The sequence below is a fragment of the Mesoplodon densirostris genome, chromosome 18 (assembly GCF_025265405.1).
Source record: "Mesoplodon densirostris isolate mMesDen1 chromosome 18, mMesDen1 primary haplotype, whole genome shotgun sequence".
Taxonomy (NCBI): Eukaryota; Metazoa; Chordata; class Mammalia; order Artiodactyla; family Ziphiidae; genus Mesoplodon; species Mesoplodon densirostris.
In genome coordinates, this window is record NC_082678.1 from 53,199,217 (window position 1) to 53,223,901 (window position 24,685).

The 24,685-nt window shown below is 40.6% G+C and overlaps 1 protein-coding gene across 4 annotated transcripts in view; it reads right to left on the bottom strand.

Annotated features, from left to right (window-relative positions):
* MYO1D (myosin ID) overlaps positions 1 to 24,685 on the bottom strand; it is a 348,552-nt gene that overhangs the window by 71,090 nt on the left and 252,777 nt on the right. The window contains exon 22 of one of the 4 annotated variants that reach the window (XM_060082678.1): positions 6,279 to 6,342. The exons of the other annotated variants lie outside the window; for them this stretch is intronic. Coding sequence (XP_059938661.1) covers positions 6,294 to 6,342 — 49 coding nt within the window. The 3' untranslated portion in view covers positions 6,279 to 6,293. Of the gene's footprint in view, positions 1 to 6,278; positions 6,343 to 24,685 lie in introns of those variants that run through there. 4 annotated transcript variants of the gene reach the window in all.

Sequence of the window (24,685 nt, forward strand, 5' to 3'; positions counted from 1 at the left end):
AGCATGTTTTAAAGTGGAAGATTCTTGGTATTATTTTGGAGAAATAAGACTTTTAATACCCCACTCCTTCCCCACTGTTCCATTAATTTTGGGAAACCAGAAAGTACTTCCACGCCATATGCAGAAAATCTGATTTTGTTGAGGCCATTAAAAACATTACCCTTTCATTCTTTAACGAAATAACCCACACAGAGGACTGAAAAAAAAAAAAAAAGCAACAGTCCCTTGACCCACTGCTCCCTTCTTTCATGCTTGTTTTTTTTTTTTCTTTGCGGTACGCGGGCCTCTCACTGTTGTGGCCTCTCCCATTGCGGAGCACAGGCTCTGGACGTGCAGGCTCAGCGGCCATGGCTCACGGGTCCAGCTGCTCTGTGGCATGTGGGATCTTCCCAGACCAGGGCTCGAACCCGTGTCCCCTGTATCGGCAGGCGGACTCTCAACCACTGCGCCACCAGGGAAGCCCCATGCTTGTTTTTTAAAATTGCTTCTATTTTTAGTTCTTTTGATGGTTTGCGCCAATCACTTAATAATAAGCTCACATAGTTCTTTCTTAATTTACCAATTTTAGATATTATCCACTGACTTCTTTTTATGACACACCTGCATTTATATCACTAATAGCCTCCTCTTTCCCCCCTCATCTATAACTTAATCAATATAGTTGTATCACTTTGGATTCTCTGTATTACATGAAACAATATAGGTATCCTTTGCTTTGTTCCATCAACAAGAAACCATATTTTTACTGCTCACTGTATAAGGTGAGGATCCTGGCATCTCTATCCTTTCAGCACTTCTGCTTCCCTCCCAAATACTTGTACCTCCTCGAGGTTGAGAATATTTCCTTTGTCACATCTCCAACAACGGACTCTTGATTTTACCTCCAAAAGGTGCTCCTATCCCAAACATCCCACTCTCAGCCAACACTACCTCAACCACCAGGTGCTCCAGCCAGAAATGAATCCTCTCCTTCCCTTTCACCTTACATAAGTCCTGTCGTCGTGGTCTCCAAAATACATTCTCACCGTCCCCACTGCTAAAACGCTAGTGCAAGTCATCACCTTCTCTCTCCAGGACCAGCACCTCTAATCTCGCTATAATCTGTCCTCTAGAAAACAGCCAGCGTGATTTTTCTGAAACATAAGTCAGATCGCGTCACATCGCTCCTCTTGTTAAAACGTGGTCTCTCACTGCAGCCCCCTCACCATGGCCCGTAAGACCTTCAATGATCTGGCCTGGCCTTTCTCTATCATCCGCGCTCGTACACTCTCCCCCTCATTCACTCTGCTCCAGCTAAACTGGCCCTTATCTTTTTTGTTTTTTAACGTCTTTATTGGAGTATAATTGCTTTACAATGGTGTGTCAGTTTCTGCTGTATAACAAAGTGAATCAGCTATACATCGACCTACATCCCCATATCTCCTCCCTCTTGCATCTCCCTCCCCTTATCTTTTGACCATCACAAGTTCATTCCTGTTTTAAGGCCTTTGCTCTTCGGCCTGGTAACACCCCAGATCATCTCCTTTTCCTCATCTTTGGAATCCTAATGGGAGCATCACTCCTTCTGAAAGGTCTTCCGTGTGAGCAAAAGCAACCTCTTACCCCTAGCTATGCGCTCTCATGTTATCCTGTTTATCTTCATGCTACTCTAGACATTCTCTTACTTATTTGTATGTGTTTATTGTTTAGCGCCCCCCACCCCCACCCCCCGGCTTCTAGAATGTGAGCATTAAGAGCTCTTTTGTTCACTGTATCCCCTCATCTAGAACAGTGCCTGGAACATAGAAGGCATTAAAAAAATACTATTATCAACTCAGTGTTCTGTAACATTTCAAAGGCTTCCATGCTTAGCAATTGCTTTGACTAAGATTAATTCCAAAAGTTGGAAATCAAGCAGTGTTTTATTACTGTAACCATGTAATTATTATTCACTACTTCAGTAATATCCCAAAATATATTCTGTCTTGAATGTTTTTTCCCCCCTTGGAATTGATAATTGCCTTTTGTCATCATGGTCTAGCTTTTTAAAGGATAATATAGAAACTCATGAGTCCCCCTTTCCCCAGGGACCATTCACTGATGCCCTCTATCTGCTTGCTCTGATCTGGACGGATGGCTCCGCCAAGTTTAAACCACAGCTGCTGCTCAGGCTTTGTTTCCTTCCTGATTTGGATCTGCTACATCTTGGTCCTCACGTCTTCCTCGTTCTTGTTTTATTACCTTAGTTTGCGGGAATATATCCTTGGAAAATTTCCTATGAAAGGGTGTGTGAAAAGCCTCTGCTTGTCTGACCATGCTTTTCCCCTTGTTCGTTTGTTTTGGCTTTTTAATTTCACACCTGATTAATACTTTGGCTGGGTAAAGAATTATAGGTTGACAATACTTTCCTCTCAGTGTGTTACAGACAATTTTCCATTGTCTTTCACCACCTGGTATAAGTGAAGAGAATTCACATATGTACACAGTTATAGGTACAATCTCAGTGACAACTAAGACTTCCCAAAAAAGATGTTTACAGGAAACAAAGGAAACAATTGTATCAGTAATTGGCAAAGACTACTCAGGGTGATGCATACAAGATAAAATTCTCACAGAAATCTCTTGCATTCCTATACACTAATGATGAAAAATCTTAAAGAGAAATTAAGGAAACATGCCCATTTACCACTGCAACAAAAAGAATCAAATACCTAGGAATAAACCTACCTAAGGAGACAAAAGACCTGTATGCAGAAAAGTATAAGACACTGATGAAAGAAATTAAAGATGATTCCAACAGATGGAGAGATATACCATGTTCTTGGATTGGAAGAATCAACACTGTGAAAATGACTCTACTACCCAAAGCAATCTACAGATTCAATGCAATCCCTATCAAACTACCAATGGCATTTTTCACAGAGCTAGAACAAAAAATTTCACAAGTTGTATGGAAACACAAAAGACCCCGAATAGACAAAGCAAACTTGAGAAAGAAAAATGGAGCTGGAGGAAATCAGGCCCCCTGACTTCAGACTATATTACAAAGCTACAGTAATCAAGAGAGTATGGTACTGGCACATGAACAGAAATATACATCTGGGGAACATGATAGAAAGCCCTGAGATAAACCCACACACACAAGGTCACCTTATCTTTGATAAAGGAGGCAAGAATATACAATAGAGAAAAGACAGCCTGTTCAATAAGTGATGCTGGAAAAACTGGACAGCTACATGTAAAAGAATGAAATTAGAACACCTCCTAATACCATACACAAAAATAAACTCAAAATGGATTAAAGACATAAATGTAAGGCCAGACACTATAAAACTCTTAGAGGAAAACATAGGCAGAACACCCTGTGACATAAATCACAGCAAGATCCTTTTTCACCCACCTCCTAGAGAAAGGGAAATAAAAACAAAAATAAACAAATGGGATCTAATGAAACTTAAAAACTTTTGCACAGCAAAGGAAACCATAAAGAAGACGAAAAGACAACCCTCATAATGGGAGAAAATATTTGCAAATGAAGCAACGGACAAAGGATTAATCTCCAAAATATACAAGCAGCACATGCAGCTCAATATCAAAAAATCAAACAACCCAATCCAAAAATGGGCAGAAGACCTAAATAGACATTTTTTCCAAAGAAGATATACAGATTGCCAACAAACACATGAAAGGATGCTCAATATCACTAATCATTAGAGAAATGCAAATCAAAACTACAAGGAGGAGGGCCTCCCTGGTGGCGCAAGTGGTTGAGAGTCCGCCTGCCGATGCAGGGGATACAGGTTCGTGCCCCGGTCTGGGAGGATCCCATATGCCGCGGAGCGGCTGGGCCCGTGAGCCATGGCCGCTGAGCCTGCGCGTCCGGAGCCTGCGCGTCCGGAGCCTGTGCTCCGCAACGGGGGAGGCCACAACAGTGAGAGGCCCGCATACCACAAAAAAAACAAAACAAAACAAAACAAAACAAAAAAAACTACAAGGAGATATCACCTCACACCAGTCAGAATGGCCATCATCAAAAAAATCTACAAACAATAAATGCTGGAGAGGGTGTGGAGAAAAGGGAACCCTCTTGCACTGTTGGTGGGAACGTAAATTGATACAGCCACTATGGACAACAGTATGAAGGTTCCTTAGAAAACTAAAAATAGAACTACCATACGACCCAGCAATCTCACTACTGGGCATATAACCAGAGAAAACCATAATTCAAAAAGAGTCATGTACCACAATGTTCATTGCAGCACTATTTACAATAGCCAGGACATGGAAGCAACCTAAGTGTCCATCGACAGATGAATGGATAAAGATGTGGCATATATGTATAATGGAATATTACTCAGCCATAAAAAGAAACGAAATTGAGTTATTTGTAGTGAGGTGGATGGACCTAGAGTCTGTCATACAGAGTGAAATAAGTCAGAAAGAAAAACAAATACTGTATGCTAACACATATATATGGAATCTAAAAAAAAAAAAAAAGGTTCTGAAGAACCTAGGGGCAGGACAGTAATAAAGACACAGACACAGGGAATGGACTTGAGGACACGGGGAGGGGGAAGGGTAAGCTGGGATGAAGTGAGAGAGTGGCATGGACATACATACACTACCAAATGTAAAATAGATAGCTAGTGGGAAGCAGCCGCAGAGCACAGTGAGATTAGCTCGGTGCTTTGTGACCACCTAGAGGGGTGGGATAGGGAGGGTGGGAGGGAGACGCAAGAGGGAGGGGATATGGGGTTATATGTATACATATAGCTGATTCACTTTGTTATACAGCAGAAACTAACACACCATTGTAAAGCAATTATACTCCAATAAAGATGTTTAAAAAAAAAAGATAAAATTCTGCAAAGCTAGCTAGTTTTGCCTGAATTAGGTTGAATTATAGTTCGTTGAGTAAAGAAATTCAATTTTATTTCTTCTAAAAATAGGAAGTTCTCCACAAATTCTTCTCGTGATTAGGCTAAATATTTTCCTACAAGTCTTTTCCTAATTTAAAAAAAAATTTTTAAAGCAAACCTCTCATTCACAGCACTCCTCAGTTCACCTGCATGGTTCTCAGCAAAACTGTAATTGCTTTTTATTATCTATTTGTAAATTCAGTGCGGGAAGGAGGGGTGTCTTGCTGTATCTCTGGTATCTAACTTATCTACAGAAAGTCTCACACTTTTGAGTCGGGGCTCACTCCACAGGTTGAGGAAATGAGAGCACAGCCATACAAGGTGCGGTACAGCTAAAGCTCTCTGAAAATCAAGACGCGTGTCCCTGTCAAGCTTTTTACGCTCCTGGTCTTCATACGAAGACAGTGGCTTTCAGAGACCATGAGTTTTACAGTCAGAGAACTTGGGTTTGACTCTGACTCTGCTCTGCTACTTAATTAGCTTTGCGACCTTGGGTCAATCGTTTATATGCTCTGAACCCATTTCTTCACCTGTAAAATGGGGATAAGAATGTCTAAGCTGCAGTACAGTGACTTTGAAGATTAAGTCCTATAATTTATGTAAATAAATGGATATAACAATAGGACCTTAAGAAGTAGTTACTACTACTATTTTCATTAATAAAATCAATGAAAAATTGATATATAGAAATCAAACGTAAAGCATTCATTTTGATGAAAAAAATCCAGACTTTATAGACTGTTTCACATAATACTAAGCATGATGATAATAATCGATAGCAAACCTGAAATAACTAACCAGTCTCTCAATCTGAGGTTCCTATTGGTCCAGGCCCAAAGTCCTTCCTACCTCCTGCAGTTCCACCGTGGCCACCTGTGACTGACCTTGTGTGTACAGCCCAATCCATTAAAAAATCGTTAGGCAGGAGCCTCAAGCTACAAAGTCTCATGTTTGATTTCTTTTGCATCCTTTTCCTTACTGATGAAAATTTTCAATGAGTAAAATAGAAATACGTGAGGTTTTATTATAAGTTTTATGTTTACAATAAATTTTGTTTGGGTAAACAACATCAACTATACACGTGGTGTAATAACATACAACTGGGAAAGGGATTTTTGGGGCGACGTAAGGGTATCGATCTTCTTATTTCAGTCCTATTAGATTAGATGCACTGAGTTCTCTGTCTGCTCTGCAGCTCCCCTCTTTCCATCATATGCCCTGGCCTCGGGGGCGGGCTTCTCCTAATAGTGTTTTCCATCCATTATCTTGTAAGGATTCCTGTTTCTTTCTTCAGAGTGTGTCTAGATGACTGCTCTTCAGAGAAATGATAGCTAGACTGAGGGGTGAGGAATAGTTCATCACGTGGACTCCAGAATTCCCAAGATGGTTATCTGCTCAACTACCTCCAGTAGCCACCAGTCCTGGGTTCAGCATACCCACAGCACTGGAAAGAAAATAGGACTTCTGAAAAGCTAGGTTCCAATGATGCTTATCAGCAACGGAGCATCTTTTTGTTTCAGTTTGTGGTCAATCAGTGCCCTCGTCTGAGAGATCTGACAACAGCAGAGGTGCAGAAACAAGGCAGACAGGAACCTAAAAGCCACAAAAAGCCTTATATCTGACTCCTTTTTACTACTAAAGGGAATCTGCTAATAGAATCCGAGAACAAAACTGCAGTAAGTCTAACTCATTGCTAGGTAGATCAGGAGAGAGTCAGGCAGAAGGAAGAGGAAGCATGTCAAAAAAATCTATTTTCCCAAATGTGTGAGACGAAGAACACTGCAGAACTGGCAAGCGTGCTACTCTGCCCTATTTGCTATTTTAGGTTCCAAGCACTATAACTGATGGTGAGTTTTTAAACCATAAGGTTTTCTATTTAAAGGAACCTGGGTCTCCTGACCTTCTTACTCCTCTATCTAGGATGGAAGCTACAAAGGACAGCACATTCAGGAACCTGCATTTATTTATTTATTTACTGATTTTAAAAATATTTATTGGGCTTCCCTGGTGGCGCAGTGGTTGAGAGTCTGCCTGCCGATGCAGGGGACACGGGTTCGTGCCCCGGTCCGGGAGGATCCCACATGCCGCAGACGGGCTGGGTCCGTGAGCCATGGCCGCTGAGCCTGCGTGTCCGGAGCCTGTGCTCCATAACGGGAGAGGCCACAACAGTGAGAGGCCCACGTACAGCAAAAAAAAAAAAAAAAAAAAAATTTTTCCTTATTTTTTATTTATTTTTTTTTTTTTTTTCTTTTTGCGGTATGTGGGCCTCTCACTGTTGTGGCCTCTCCCATTGCGGAGCACAGGCTCCGGATGCGCAGGCCCAGTGGCCATGGCTCACGGGCCCAGCCGCTCCGCGGCATATGGGATCCTCCCAGACCGGGGCACGAACCCGTATCCCCTGCATCGGCAGGCGGACTCTTAACCACTTGCGCCACCAGGGAGGCCCCTTATTTTTATTTATTTATTTTTTGGCTGTGTTGGGTCTTAGTTGTGGCACACAGGATCTTTCTTGAGGCATATGGGATCTTTTTGTTATGGTGCACGGTCTGCTCCGTCTGTGCATGGGCTCTGTAGTTTGCAGCACGTGGGCTCTCGTCGAGGCTGGCGAGCTCAATAGTTGTGGTGTGCAGGCTTAGTTGCCACGTGGCATGTGGGATCTTAGTTCCCTAGCCAGGGATCTAGTCCGTGTCCCCTGAGGACTGGAAGGCGGATTCTTTACCACTGTACCACCAGGGAAGTCCTCAGGAATCTGCTTTTACTTTTTTTATATTATTTTAAAAAATAAATTTATTTATTTTTGGCTGAGTTGGGTCTTTGTTGCTGTGTGCGGGCTCTCTCTTGTTGCGGAGCACGGGCTCTAGGCACAAGGGCTTCAGCAGTTGTGGCACGTGGGCTCAGTAGTTGTGGCTCGTGGGCTCTAGAGCGCAGGCTCAGTAGTTGTGGCGCATGGGCTTAGTTGCTCCGCAGCATGTGGGATCTTCCCGGACCAGGGCTGGAACCCGTGTCCCCTGCGTTGGCAGGTGGATTCTTAACCACTGCGCCACCAGGGAAGTCCCCAGGAATCTGCTTTTAGAGTCACCTGCCAAGTCTTCCTGGGGACGACTGTAACTGTCTAATCTTTTATGCAACAAAGGTGAAAAAGTTTTCTGAACAGTATAAAACCCTAAAGAAAATTCTGTAACATTATCTAAAGCACCTCACACACTGTTCAGGATAGCTAAACTACCCACCTGGACTACATGATACGATGGTAGGCCAGGGGCTAAGAAATGTGCTTCCGGGAGTTAATATTCACATCTTCTCAATGTGATAAACACCAGCTTTGATTTATTACTGCCTCTCTTCTAGAAAGGTTAAGTGACTTAGAACAGGAATAATGTGTAATATCTAACAATTAACCAAGGTTTCTCGGGTGCTGAGATGTTTATTTTTACACCTTTCCTTTTGCTAAAGGTATACTTTCAGGTTTGAGTTCTGTTCTTCTGAACAGATGGCTATCATTTAACTGACAATGCTGAGTTTATTTACCAAGGATTCAGAGTCTAGTCACAAAACAGTGAATATGATTACGCTTCCACTAGTGACAGTTGAAAATAGCACTGAAATAAGAATCCAACAGATGGGATGACTTTTAAGATGCAGAAACAAGTTTCAAAGAGACCCTGGAGTTAGCTATCAGAATGCTTGGGTTTATAAAATATAAGAAACAATTGGCAGAAATTGTATATAAGAAAGTAGTAGAATATGGCTCTGAAAGCTCATATACATAAAACAAGTTACTTTGTAAAACTATTTCCCTTTATTCGTGGTCTTAAGTTCTTTTTCTAAAAAATAATTTATTTATTTATTTATTTATTTTGGCTGCATTGGGTCTTTGTTGCTGCTTGCAGGCTTTCTCTAGTTGTAGCAAGCGGGGGCCACTCTTCGCTACAATGTGCGGGCTTCTCATTGTGGTGGCTTCTCTTGTTGCGGAGCAAGGGCTCGAGAGCATGCAGGCTTCAGTAGTTGTGGCGCACAGGCTCAGCAGTTATGGCTCGCGGGCTCTAGAGTGCAGGCTCAGTAGTTGTGGTGCACAGGCTTAGTTGCTCCACGGCATGTGGGATCTTCCCGGACCAGGACTGGAACCCGTGTCCCCTGCATTGCAGGTGGATTCTTAACCACTGCGCCACCAGGGAAGTCCCTTAAGTTCTTTCTTCAACCTACATGAGAGGTCCAATAAACTGCCATCAAATAATAGAGGGTCCCATGGGAGATGGGGTATCAGAATCCCTATGTGTATGAGGTTTGAAAATTGTACCCTGATCTCTTAGGATCAACCACTGTTTCCCAATTGCAGAATTACTGCTTTCACCTAGTGGAAGAATAACAACTTCAGAACCTTGCTCATTGGGGAGTCAGCACGGGCCGGTCAAGTTTAGAACATCTACATCTCGACTTTCAGGTTCTCATTCACAAAAGAGATATCCGGAGCTGGTTTTCCTGAACTGGTTCAGTACAAAAAAAATTAAATTTCTGAGTGTAAAGTCATAGAATTTAGAATAGAAAGAGATAAGCTAACATTTTAAAGATCAGACTATATACTTCCATTCAATCTTTTTGATTTTTTTTTTTTTGCAATTTGGCTTTTACCTCCAACACTTAAATAAAGGCACTTTCTAAGGCCACCAAGTCAAAGGGATTTTTCCGGGTCTTAATCTCCTTTTACGCTGAGGCATTTGATCATGCCATCCTCTTCTTTCCAAGAGTTAAGTTCCCTCAAGTCTCCTTCTACCCTTTTGACTTCCCATCCATGGAACACGGGATTTGCCTAGGGTTCCAATCTGGTCCCTCTTTTCACTCTACATGTTCTCCTTGGCAACTTCCTCCTGCTTTGGCATCAATTCAGACTCATGACATTGCCTTCCAGTTCCTTGACAACCTGGTCACACCTACATACCTTTCTAGTATTTCTTGCCACTCCCTCTGTACAACCTCTGAGGCTGCCACACCGGACTACTTCTCACTGTTCTCAGAACGGAGCCCATGTATTTTCAAGGATTCCCTTTATGGCTTTGTTCATGCTGTTTTCTTCTACCCCCAATGCACTGACCCATCTCACCTGGACCTCCTTCCCTAGACTCTAGAGCCCAGTTCCAAGCTTATTAACAGCTTCATTGTGGCAACAGTACAACAGGAAAAGTTCTGAGGTGTGTATATACCCTGAAAGCATGGCCATGCTCAAAATATCCGCTGCCCCCCAACAAGCTTCCTTGTTCTCCTCTGTAATCTCTTCTTCTTGCCTCCTCCCCACCTCCCTGCCTTCCCCAGACAACCACTTATGATGTGCTTCCTGTTACTGTAGCTTACTTTGTATTTTCTAGAGTTTTACAGAAACGGAATCATACCGTATGTACATTTTTAAGGTGGGCTTCTTTGACCAAGTGTTCATTTTGAAATGAATTTTGAAATTCAGCCATGTGGCATTGTGTATCAATAGTCATTCTTTTTATTGCTGAGTGGGAGTCCACTGTATGGATACCACAGTTTGCTTATCCATTCACCTGTTAATGGACATTTGGGTTATTTCCTGTAGTTGACTGTTACAAATAAAGCTGCCATGAACGTTTGTGTATGAGTCTTTATGTGCTTATATGCATTCATTTTTCCCTTTGGTAAATTCCTAGGAGGGTTAGGTATGTTTAACTTTTTAAAAAACTGCCACTGTTTCCCAAAGTGACACTATAAAGTGACAATACAAATTATCCAATTAATACAATTATCCAAAACGGACAATGTAACTATCCTAAAAATATCCAATTGTGCTGAATCCTGTCTGAGGGGAAAAGCATTCAATCTTTCACCATTAAACATGGTGAAAGACTTTTCACAGATGCCCTTTATCAGATTGAGGAAGTTACTTCTATTGTTAGTCTGCTGAGAGTTTTTATCAGAAACGGATGTTGGATTTTATCAAATGCTTTTCCTGCATCTATTGAGATGTCATATGGTTTTTCTTCTTAGTTTATTTATATGATGAATTACATAGATTGATTTTTGAATGTTAAAGCAACCTTGCATGCTTGGGATAAATCTCACTTGGTCATAATGTATTATTCGTTTTATATGTTGTTGGATTTGATTTTTCCTTCTATATACTGCTGAAGTGGATATACTCAACTTTGCTTAGGTTTTTTATATCTATGTTCCCAATGGATATTGTTCTGTAGTTTTCTTTTCTTGTAATATTTTTGTCTGGTTTTGATATCAGGGTAAGGCTGGCCTCATAAAATGAGTTGGGAAGTATCTCCTTTTCAGTGTTCTGGAAGAGTTTGCATATACCTGGTATTTTTTCCTTAAATGTATAGAATTCACCAGTGAAGCCACCTAGACCTGAAGTTTTCTCTGTGGGAAAGTTTTAACTACTAATTCAATTTCCTTAATAGACAAAGAACTATTCTGGTTATTTATTTCTTCTTGTGTGAGCTTTGGTGTAGGTTTGTGCCTTTTAAAGAATTTGCCCATTTCATCTAAGCTGTCAAATTTACTGGCATAAAATGTTAATAATAATATTCCCTTTTAATCTTTTCAATATCTATAGAATCTGTATGGATATCACCTCTCTCATCCTGATATTGGTAATCTGTGTCATCTGTTTTTCCTCTTCATCTGATTAGATGCTGATCTGTTTTATTTTGGTCTCACTGATATTTGCTACTGTTTTTCTGCTTTCTATTTCATTGATTTCAGCTTTGATTTTTTATTGTCTTCTTTCTTTCTTTTTTTTTTTTTTGCTTATTTTGTTTAATTTACTCTTATTTTTCTAGTTTCTTGAAGTAGAAGCCGACCTCACTGATTTGAGACCTCTCTCCTTTTCTGTTCTAGGCATTTAGTGCTATAAATTTCCACCCAAGAATTGCTTTAGCAGCATTACATAAATTTTGATATGCTGTGTTTTCATCTTCATGCAGTTCAAAATACTTTGTATCCTTCATTTTAATCAACTCTTTGACCCATGTGTTGCTCTGACGTGTGTTATTTGCCTTCTACTTATTTGGAGATTTTTCGGCGATCTTTTTGTTATTGATTTCTAATTTTATTTCATTATGGCAGGGACCTTGAATCCTTTATATTGTGACTTGTATCATGGCCCAGAATATGGTCTATCTTGGCAAATATGTACTTGAAGAGAATATGTATTCTGATGCTGTTAGGTAGAATGTTCTATAAATGTCAATTAGGTCAATTCAGTTGACAGTGGTTCAGATCTTCAGTATGCCTACTTATTTTTCTGTTCACTTGTTCTATCAATTATTGAGAGGGGGCACTGAAATTTACAACTATAATTGTGTATTTCTCCATTTTTCCTTGTAGTTCTATCAGTTTTTGCATCACATTTTTGAAACTCTTATTAGGGGCATGAACAATTCGGTTGGTTATGGGCAATTTACAAATTGACCCGTATTACTTTGTTACTGTTATTCTTTAAACAATTGCCTTTAAAAAGATTGAACACACAGAAGAAGCCAAAGAAGCTTATATATTTACCCACGTAGCTGTTATTTCTAGTGCTCTTTATTCATTTGTGGAGATTTGTATTTCCATCTGGTATACATATTTTTTTCTGCCTGAAGGACTTTCTTTAACATTTCTGTGCTGTGAATCTACTGGTAAATGCACTGTTTCAGCCTTTGTGTGTCAGAAAAGTCTTTAATTCACTTTCATTTTTGAAAGCTATTACCAATTGGTATAGAATTGTAGGTTGACAGTTTTTTCCTTCAGTATTTTAAAGATGTTGTTCTGCTTTCTCACTTTTCATTGTTACTAATGGGAGATTTGCTACAGCCTTATATTTATTCCTTTGTATAAAATGTGTCTTTTTCCTCTGGCTGCCTGTTAGTTTTTATTTTTATCATTGGTTTTGAGCAATTTGATTGTGATATGCCTTGGTGTAATTTTCTTCATGATTTTTTGGGTGTAATTTCTAGGATTTGTCAGTTTATGAGATTTTCATCAAATTTGGAAAGTTTTCAGCCATTATTTCTTTAAATATTTTTTTCTGTCTTCCTCCTTTGGTCGGGGACTTCATTTACCCATATATTAGACTGGCTGAAGTTATCCCATAGTTCACTGATGATCTGTTCCTTTTTCAAAAAATTTTTTTCTCTGTGTGCTTCATTTTGGATAGTTTCTATTGCTATGTCTTCAAGTTCACTTTATTAATAATAATCTTTTATTTCTTCGATGTCTAATATGCTATTAATCCCATCCAGTGTATTTTCATGTCACACATAGTTTTCACTTCTAGAAGTTTGACTTGGGTCTTTTTTGATATCTTCCATGTCTTTAACTGTTATAATAAAGTGATAATAACTATTTTAATGTCCCGTTGGTTATTTCTAACATCTGTGGCACTTCTGGGTTGGTTCTGATTGACTTTTTTCCTCATAATGGGTTTCATTCTCCTGCTTCTCTGCAGGCTTGCTAATTTTTGATTGAATGCCAGACACTGTGAATTTTACCTACTTGACGGTGGATAATTTTGTATTCCTATAACTATTCTTGAGCTTTTTCTGGGTTGCAGTTAAGTTACTTGGAAATAATTTGATCCTTTTGGGTCTTACTTTCGAATTTGTTAGAGGAAACCAGAGCAGTGCTCAGTCTAGGGCCAATTATCCCCCACTACTGAAGCAAGATCCTTCTGAGTACTATATTTAATGCCCTGTAAATTAATGAGGTTTTCCAGTCTGGCTGCTGGGAACAGGTACTACTCCCCACTTTCTGTGAGTACCAGGCACTGTTCCTTCTAATCCTCCTGATTGTTCTTTTGTCCTCAGGTGGTTTTCTAACAACATGTGCTGATCAGTATTCAGGTGGATACTTAACAGAGGCCCTTGCAGATCTCCAGTTTTCTGTGCAGCTCTCTCCTCTGTTATTCTGACCTGTAAACTTCAGTGGCCTTAGTCTCCCAGGCCCCAGGCTCCATAGTGGTTCCCCCTCCCTGTGCCACAGCCTGGATATTCTCTCAAGGCAGTAAGCTAGGGCAGCTGTACGGCTCACCTCATTTGTTCTCTGTCTCTCATGGATCACCATCCTTCACTGTCTGATATCTAGTATCCTGAAAACTATTGTTTCACATATTTCATCTGTTTTTTTTTGTTGTATCAGGTAAGGGGGTAAATTTCATCCTTGTTACTCCATCTTGGCTAGACGTGGAAGGCCACTTTTTAAACTTTGGAGATCTCCTTTTAAGCCTGGTACAAACACCACTCCTCTTTGATGAAGTTTCCCCAGAACATTTTTCATGTCTCTCACTTCGGTCTAAAGATATACTCTGACCTTTGTGCATTAAGCCACTTTCTTTATACTCTTACAAGCTTATTATGAGTTATGCATTCATTTCCTTTGACAAACCACAAGCTTCTCGACGGCAGGAGGTGGGTCTTTGTATCACTATGCCTAAGACAATGTCTGATAAATGACTGAGCGTCAAGATATATCCCCCTCACCCTGTTTCTATGGTGCTCAGTAGCCAACACTGACTTTTATTTTATTTTTACTATCTTAACCATTTGTAAGTGTACAGTTCAGTAATGTTTCACACTGTTGTGAAACATCTCCAGAGCTTTTTCATCATGCAAATAGAAATATATTTTTTTAATGAATAAAGAAATTTGGTGAAGACTTTTAATCTTGATTAAAAAAGGTTGATCTGCTCAAGGGCTTATAGCGAGCTGGTGGTGGAGTTAAGACCAGAAGACGCACTGTCTGCTTCCCGTCAAATACTCATTCCTTCCAGGTCTGTTAATTCAATGCACATGCTGAACAGAGAAGGCCAAGAACTGCCATGCATCAAAGAAGCCTCAGATGTGGAAAGTCAGAAGTTACTAATTCTGAATGGCATAATTTAGTGAGGCTGGGCTTGAGTTTTTTAAATTTGTCTCGGTTAGAAAGCAATATAATATTCTCTAACAAACTGTTCCTTGATTTTTTTTTTTTTTTTTTCTGACAAGGGGTTCTCCGAGTCATCTAGTACTATTGTAAGGCTGCTTTCCTATTCCATTTTATACCAAAATTTCTTTTCTCCTTATAGCTTCAGTCAGATTCTTTTCATTTTCTATGCTATCTCTAGGCCTGGTATCTTTTGAAGACCAGGATATATAACTCTTTGCTTCATTTAGTAATGATTCTCTCTCACCAAGGATGGATGCATGTGATCAAGCTGATTTTTTCCATTATGAAAACTTCATGGGAATTTACTGGTTGTTAGTTGCTTTGTTTCTAGAAGAAAAGATATTCTAAAATAATCTCATAATTTTAAAATATTTGTTCTGGTTATAAAATTAATAACGACAGGACTTCCCTGGTGGTGCAGTGGTTAAGAATCCACCTGCAATGCAGGGGACACGGGTTCGAGTCCTGGTCTGGGAAGATCCACATGCCGTGGAGCAACTAAGACTGTGCACCACAACTACTGAGCCTGCGCTCTACAGCCAGCAAGCCACAACTACTGAAGCCCATGGCCCTAGAGCCCGTGCTCCACAATGAGAGACACCACCACAATGAGAAGCCCGCGCACCACAACAAAGCGTAGCCCCCGCTCGCCACAACTACAGAAAGCCCGTGTGCAGCAACGAAGACCCAACACAGCCCCAAATAAATAAATAAATAAATAAATAAATAAATAAATAAATAATGACAATTACAGAAAATTTGACATTCCATAATTTTTTAGACAAGTTAAAAGGAAAGCCAAAAATAAGGTATTAAATGCAAAAACCATTTAAAAAATCATAAATGTCATTTTGGCTATTTCTTTTGGTCTCAGATATGAAGAAAAGGAGGCTGGGAACAATTTTTCTTGGTGTCAAAGAGAAGCTAAAGGACGTAACTGCTATTCCCTTTTTCAGAAAGGCTGGACGATGGGCTTTGAGTTCAACAAAACAAACCTTCCCCCCTCTGCAGAGAGAAGGCTGGGCTCTGCAGAGGGTCTGGCCAGGAACGTATGCCATGTTGAAACAACTGAGCAAAACCTAAGAAGTTGTTTTCTGGCACTATTTCAGTGTTCTAAGCTCTAGAAAATTCTATGCTCCTTGCCCTCTGAAAATTCAAGAAAATGGTTCCAATTAAATAGGAAAGAATGATCTCTTGCTTTCCTCTCCAGCAGTAAGTTTCTTACCTGCACGCCAGTGCTGCACATGACTGAATCACAGATACTAGAGTCTTGGGGGGGTCTCACGGCCTCCCGAGAGGCTCTCCTGGGGCACATGTGTGCAAATGGCATTTTGAACCCAAAGGCAGAACTTTACATTTATGTCACTTTTGTGGTTTCTTCTCATTATTCTCGCCTGATGATATTCTGAATCCTGATTCTGTCATCCAAAAGACAAGTTATCCTTCCTGGGTTTGTGCTATTTGCAAACTTGGTAAATATGTCTTTACCTAAGTCATTGTTTGAGGGAAATCATCGAGAGGTGAGTTCTAACTCAATTTCTTCTCACTACTTTTTTCACTAAGTACTTATATAACTGTTGATTTTTAGACTTTTTCTGAGAGATTATGTCAGGTTCAACAAGAATTATAATTTTTGGATCTCTGTTCACATTTGCAAAACCAGGAAAGCTTGTCTTCAGTTTGGGGGCACCTTTTCAATTCTCTCTGGCTGCTCAAAGATTCCTGCCAGTGGACGGGGGTTCCTATTGAATCTTTCCAGAATCTTGGGATGGGAGTCGCCTGGCTTGGAGGTTGGAACTAATACAACATCCAGCTGTCTTCTTTTTCCTAGTTGGCCTTTACTTTCCCTGATGCTTGCTTTTAGTTTCAGGAACATTTCTTGATGGGTAAAATGAAAACACCTATTCACACGATACCGCTTTGCCATCCTTGTTCAACAAAGCAGTGTTCTTCCCTCATTTTTATTATTATTTTCCCCAAGTCTCAGCTCATCTATGACTTAGGTCTTCTTGACAGTATTTTTACGGGCAACTGACATTTTTATCACTGCTTGTGGTTACCACCTTCCTTCTATCGTTCCCCCTGGTTTTCTTAAATCTGAGCTCAGGCTGATTTAGGTTCAGCCACGTTGGTTTCTTTAATTTACTACCCTGTTTGTTATATAAAACTGTAGAGATTTCATGAGTAAGGGGAATGTTTCTTTTCTTGAGCGTATTTTATTTTAGAGGGTTTAGTCATGGATTAACACTCACTTTTTCTGTATTTTTTTGAGACCTGCTTGCTAAAGTCTCGAGTTTGACTATCCTCAGACTTGCCTCATTTGTCATTACAAAATCCATTTTCTTTTTTTTTTTTTTTTTTGCTGTACGCGGGCCTCTCACTGCTGTGGCCTCTCCCGTTGCGGAGCACAGGCTCCGGACACACAGGCTCCGCGGCCATGGCTCGCGGGCCCAGCCGCTCCGCGGCATGTGGGATCTTCCGGGATCGGGGCACGAACCCGTGTCCCCTGCATCGGCAGGCGGACTCTCAACCACTGCGCCACCAGGGAAGCCCACAAAATCCATTTTCTTCCAACAGACTTGACAATCTATTATTTTCATTTCAATTGTGTATTAGATTTTTTTATTTCACCCCGAGGAAAAAATTAAAATAATGCTGGGAAGAACTGAAAACATAGAGACAAGGACAATAAGATCCTACTGTATAGCATAGGGAACTATATTCAATACTCTGTGATAAACCATAATAGAAAAGAATGTAAAAAAGAATATATACATATGTATAACTGAATCACTTTGCTGTACAGCAGAAACTAACACAACATTGTAAATCAACTTTACGTCAATCAAAAAAATAAAACATAGAGACGAGAATATGTCTCTGAATGGAGGAGGAAGAAAATGGAATGATGTCTGTCTGGCAACATAGACACTAACACAGCAATTAAAAATTCCAAATAACTGATGTCTTCAATTTTGATGCCCAGAGACGAGGAAAAAACTACAACCAACAACTGGCAGATTCTCAAGCATTTTTTAAAAAGCTCAGTTACAAAATCAGCAAAGTTAAATTGGATAAAATACAACTTCACAATATCAATTTATAAAGGAACATCTCTAATACCTACAGACGAGTTTAACACCCCAATATTTATAAAACAGGGACACTTGAATCTGCTAAAGAGACTCCAAAAAGAGTTTAGAGGACTTTCCTGGTGGTTCAGTGGTTAAGAATCCGCCTGCCAATGCAGGGGACATGGGTTTGAGCCCTGGTCTGGGAAGATCCCACATGCCGCAGAGCAACTAAGCCTGTGCACCACAGCTGCTGAGCCTGCACTCTAGAGTCCGCGAACCACAACTACTGAAGCCCGTGCGCCTAGAGCCTGTGCTACACAATGAGAGAAGCCACTGCAGTGAGAAGCCCACGCACCGCAACAAAGAGCAACACCCACTCGCCACAACTAGAGAAAGCCTGCGCACAGCAACGAAGATCCAATTCAGCCAAAAAAAATAAATTAAAAAAAAAAAAGAGTTTAGAGGCAGGTTCAACAGGTATCTTAGGAGGAATACTAAATGTTGGCAATAAAGTACCAACTATATGTTTTACCAAGATCCAACAACATCTGCTATATTATTTATTAGTAGGTACAAGTGTATCAAAGCGGTTGACTTTTGCAGGACTTCAGTGCATTGAGTTAGGACTCCTGGATACAGGGACCCAAACCCAGTTCCTACTAGCTTAAGTGAGGGGAACCTGTTATGAACTAGGACAATTTATTGAGGAAAAGTAATTTGCCAAATGTGAATTCACCAAAGATCAATATGCTGAATGACAAATTTGTCAAATTTGCATATTTAACAAAACTATTTTTTTGTTTATCCAGTTTCTGCTGGATGGATTGGCTGGACACTTATGGTTCTTGGGCCGTCCAGCTCTCCCTCACCTATCAGCCTGTCCCTTTTGTTCCCCCTCCCCACCAGGACTGGCACCCAGGTGCATGGGGCACACACTCTCCTCTCTTCCTTCCTCTCTTCCAGCTACTTCCAGCCAGCTACAACAGCAGGGCCAGACACAAAGGGACTCCTTAGACTGTCCTTATGAAAACTGATCAATTACACTTCCTGGAAATTCTCAAAAGCTATTAACTGCCATCTCATCTAACTGAATTGTAAACCTTATAAAGAGTCAAAAGGAACAAATTTTTGGTAAATTGGTAAATGAGATGAATTAGTCATTTGAGCAAATTTGATGGAAGAATACTAAATATCAAATGGAAAATAACTGAAGGAGAATTTGAAGATTTAGTATAAACTAAATTTCCCATAAGGAAATGTTAACATCTGTGGATTCTGACAGTTGCTTTGTATTTTAAGATCTGGTGTGGAAAGTGGGTGGTGCCAGTTTCTAGGAAAAGCTTGAGTCTGGATGACCTGAAATGCAGGCTGCCTCTCTGTGAGAGTCAAACCATAATATGTGGCACTGCTATTTGGGAATGGTTCTATGGACTTTTGAGGCCCTAAGAGCACAACGCTTGTAAAAAAGACACACGTGCTTGCTGGTTCTGTGCAGGTATCTAACAAAAGGATATCTTTTCCTAACCATTCTAAATAAACTCCAAACAATACATGTGCAAATAGAGTGAAGTCCCTTTTTTAGCTAAAATTCACAAAAAGACTAAGCTAATCCAAAAGGCTTAGTTTTCTTTAACTTGAACATGCCTTAAAATGCTGTTACAAGGATCAAATTCAAGAAGGATACTTCTCGAAACCAGTTTCTGGTAACTCTGCAAATTTTTGCACATTGAGTAAATTGGCCACTTGGCAAACTGACTTTTGGCAAATTGATTTTTAAAATCTATTTTTAAAAAGCTGGAAAGAAAAGCCACATAATAAAAACTTCACCTGCCTGACAATTTCCAAGTATACATACAGCACAGTCGTGTCAACCACATGTGCACTGGTGAACTGATTTTTGATAAATCAGCCTGCATCAGATGATGCAAGATCTTAGTGTCAAACAAGGTCATACAATGTGAGGCCACAGGGAGGCTGGCCACACAATTCAGCTGACACAGGGCCCGACTGCACCACATTCTCCTTCACTGCCATCTCTGCTTCTCTGTGGGTCATCTATGCCGCTCTCTCTGAGAGCAGCTTTCTCCACCTTTGGAAATGCGGTCACCACAGCTCCCAATTTCTGGAGAGGCAATGACCTGTAAGTCTTCTCTGGTCTGAGGCCCACCAATCTTGAGGAAGGGAAGAGTGGTGCAGTGTGGGCCAGGTGCCATCCCTGCGCTACTCAGCTCTTCCAGGGAGTCAGGGGATGTAAGGATGTAATGCCTCTGGTGGGAACCATGGAGCTGAATGACAGGGAAGAGGGAGGTTTCAGAAGAAGGGGCTGCTGCAGAGACCCAATGACAAATGTCCCCACACCCAAGTGCCTCCACCCTCTCTGCAGTGTCACCATCATTTACCCCTGGAGAATCTTCTCTCCCTTAAAAATGGCTGTAGCATGCAGTGAACCTTCTTTAACCTCTTACTTCCTCGCTGTCCATGAAGGCAAAAATCTAGTTCCTTCTCACCTTAGGGAATTTTTTTGCTAATAACTATATAGCTTAGGTCACCAAAATAACAGGAAGGAAGTTACAAAAGCTAAGAAATTTTGTTATAGCTCTTACTCCTTTGAGGACTTTTGATTTCTGATGTTATTACTAAGAGTTGCACTTGTCTTTCTAACCTCTACCTTGCTAGCTCTTTCTCCATTTAATTCATTCTTTTTGGCATATGGGGGCCACGGACGTATGATATATCAACTAGTGTCTTCAAATTTCCATTTCCCTTAAGTGGACAATTGTTTTGCCCTCCTGAGCATCTCTAACATGGAAGATATCTGTGTCATTAGGCTTTGTGTCATTGGGCAGTTGTATATTTTAATACTTATTTTCTCCCCATAACCTATATGATAAAGTTCAAAGTTACTGGCATGGGGTCTTAAAAACTCTATTTCAAAAAAAAAAAAAACTCTATTTCAACTACTTTTTTCCACCAACCTTTTTATTTTTTTTAATTTTTATTTTTGGCTGCGTTGTGTCTTTGTTGCTGCGCGCAGGCTTTCTCTAGTTGCGGCGAGCGGTGGCTACTTTTTTTTAGGTCTGAGAGTTTTGTATTTAGTTATTTTTAAAATTTGCTAAACATTTTATTAAACAGAGTGGTTGCCAGTTTTCATGGGTAATTTCAAAAATGAGGTATTATATTCGACTTCTTTTTTTTTTACCAGAATGAATTACGCTTTTATTTTCTCTTTCTTTTGATGCAATTTTTCTTTTTTTTTTAAAACATCTTTATTGGAGTATAATTGCTTTACAATGGTGTGTTAGTTTCTGCTTTATAACAAAGTAAATCAGTTATACATATACATATGTTCCCATATCTCTTCCCTCTTGCGTCTCCCTCCCTCCCACCCTCCCTATCCCACCCCTCTAGGTGGTCACAAAGTACCGAGCTGATCTCCCTGTGCTATGCAGCTGCTTCCCACTAGCTATCTATTTTATATTTGGTAGTGTATATATGTCCATGCCACTCTCTCACTTTGTCACAGCTTATGTGGCTGCTCTTTGTTGTGGTGCGCGGGCTTCTCATTGTGGTGGCTTCTCTTGTTGCGGAGCACGGACTCCATGCGCGCAGGCTTCAGTAGTTGTGGTACGTGGGCTCAGTAGTTGTGGTGCACGGGCTTAGTTGCTGCACGGCATGTGGCATGTTCCCGGCCCAGGGCTTGAACCCGTGTCCCCTGCCTTGGCAGGTGGATTCTTAACCACTGCGCCACCAAGGAAGCCCCATCCACCAAGCTTTTGCATATTCTGCTCCATTCTCCAGGGGAAAACCTTGCTCCATTCCCAACTGAAAAAACTCCAGCCAGCCTTGAAGACCCAGTTGGATTATCACCTGTTCTATCAGGGTTTTCCTGACTCTCACAGGCAAAGGGAACCAGTTCATCCCCTGTGCGTCCATGGCCCAGCCCCATCGCAGCATGTATCAGACAATGGAGCATGCATACAGTCTTCCCCATGAGATTAAGTGCTGTTTGAGGAAAAGGACCAAGTGGTCCCTCTTTGCATCCCTCCTACCCCCTCGCCCCTCTCACCCATAGCCAGACCTGCAGTGGGTGTTCCAGAGAATGAAGGCTGAATGACAGTATGAAAATATAGCAGTGTTGGTTTCAGATAAAATACTTTAAGTACATTACGCTTCCTATACAGCTGATAAGACTTGAAATAAACACACGAAGAAAGCTTTCAAAAACTCATTAAGTTAAAAAGTTCTATCTGACCATTTAGGAAAAAATTCCAATGGATAGCACAAACTAGGGTATATAATCATTTGGTGAATTCATGAATACCTCATAGAAAGATCTCCATGTTAACATATACTGTAATGTTAGTGCTATGAGCCTTTAAAAAAAGTAATATGATTACTTTAACTGTACCATATCTTCCTGCAGAGATGCTGAAAAGATGATCAGTTTTCCAGTACTTTTGGATTTTCTCTTTCAACATGAAAGGCAAAGATGGATATTTCATAAAGCAAATAAGTGTCTTTGATCTGCACAAAAATCTCCAGTAAATCTGTCATAAGAGCAGGTAAAGCTGAGGATGACCGTGCACCCTTGCATGTCCTCTGAGGCGGCTTTGTCCAAGGGCAGCTGCTTCTCAAGGCAGACGGGCACGGTGCAGAGCGAGAGAAATGGGAAGTCGGTAGATGGCTCACAGTCCTCAACAGCTGTTACACCTTAATGCTGTTTGATTCTGGTCCTGACTTAGTCACACTGAAAAGCTTTTAAGACTTCTCTCTGGGGTTCTTTTGTGTATAGCAGATGGGTATGACTATATAGAAATGGATTAAGTTCATTCCATGGAAGCCTGTTATTTGCAGGTGGGGTATCCTTCCTGGAAATGGGCAGGCAGGTCCTAACTGCAAACTTCATAGGGTAATTAAAGACCATTGCTTAGAATGAGGAGTGGCTCTTTCTGGGACAAGCAGAGGTGGTAAACGGAATCCCGGTTCCTGCCAATTCTCATCTCATTTCTCATCTCCACCCCTCCTTCACCCTTCTCTCTGAACCTCAGCCCATTCCTCACCCTGCCTCTCTTCACTGGGGTAGGATGAGATGCTTATTTTGCACCTTATTTGGTAATAATAATTTTAAAAACACGAAGCTTTAGTGGTCTGCTTTAAAAAGAAAATGCTACCTTTGTCACATGGCTTCAGCAAAAAGGCCATATGAAAATATCATGTGCTTATCCTGGCCATTTTCTGTGTCAGTTCATGAAACCAATGGGAATCACTTGGGTAGCTCACTAAGGGTATAGATTCCTGGAGATTTGGATTTAGAAGGCCTGGGATGGGGCCCAGCAATTTGCCTTTTGAACAAGCACCTCCAGGTGATCCCAGTGCAGATGCCGCCCACACTTTAAGGAACCCTGATAAAGACTATCACTGGACTTCCCTGGTGGCACAGTGGTTAAGAATCTACCTGCCAATGCAGGGGAGATGGGTTCGAGCATTGGTCCAGGAAGATCCCGCATGCCGCGGAGCAACGAAGCCCATGCGCCACAACTACTGAGCCTGCACTCTAGAGCCCAGGAGCCACAACTACTGAGCCCACGTGCCACAACTACCGAGCCCACGTGCCACAACTACCAAAGCCCGTGCACCTAGAGCCCGTGCTCCGCAACGAGAAGCCACTGCAATGAAAAGCCCAAGCACCGCAATGAAGAGTAGCCCCCACTCGCCGCAACCAGAGAAAAGCCTGCACGCAGAAACAAAGATCCAACGCAGCCAAAAATAAATAATTAAAAAAAGGAAAGACTATCATTGTTTTTTCATGGCAAATGCTTTGTATGGAAATACCATAACATATGTTAAACCATATTTATTTTGATGGATTTTTATATGGTTTCTGTGTTTTCACAATTAATAATGATGTTACACTATTTGTTTCTTCTGCACAGCACCACTTTCTGCTTCTTTTGTGAAATGCTGGCCTCAAATACTTCACCTCCAAACACTCCCACCCAGCTGTTTTGCCCTGTTCCAAATAATGTTCTTCCCCTGGTCTTACTGGAGACTTCCATATTCTGAGAAGACCCACTTCTCTGGCCAAAGTGACTTCTACTGGGGTAGGCATCTTACCCACGTGGTGACAATCTTGATTACTCTCACAGGAAGATTTTCTTCTACTATGTTTTAAACTAACACATTTTATTGAATATACGATGCCTTCTCTGTCAGGTGTATACCCTTATTTGTGTATCACTAAGATGTTGCCCATTATCACTGTAAAAATCCACCAATTGTAAGTCATACCCCAATTTCAGAGATGTTAAAATTTAAAAAAATGTATTCCTTAGAATCAATAAAACAAGTCTTATTTTTGCTCAGCGTACTTCTCTTTTTCAAGTACACCTATTATTTGAATGTAAATTTTTTGTTCTCTGCCTTCTATATCTGTCAGCTTCTTTGTTATTAACCCCCTTCCTCTGTATGCCAAGAGACCGTCTTAAACTTTTCTTTCATATTGATTCTATTTTCTGTAATACCAATTGTGTCATTTCTACATTTTCATGTTAATTTAAATTCTTTAATGTCGTTTATTTCATTCAAATAATTGGACATTTTTGTTTCTCAGTCAGGACCCTCTTCATCTCAGTCTGTCAAGTAATCTTTGGTCTGTTTACGTAGAATCCACGCTTTCTTGAATTTTATTCAGAATACAGTTAGTTTCTAAAATGTGAATTTTCTGTTATACTCCTTTTCAGAAATATGCTTTGTTTTTTCTTTTAAGGCTATAGTCTACACCTT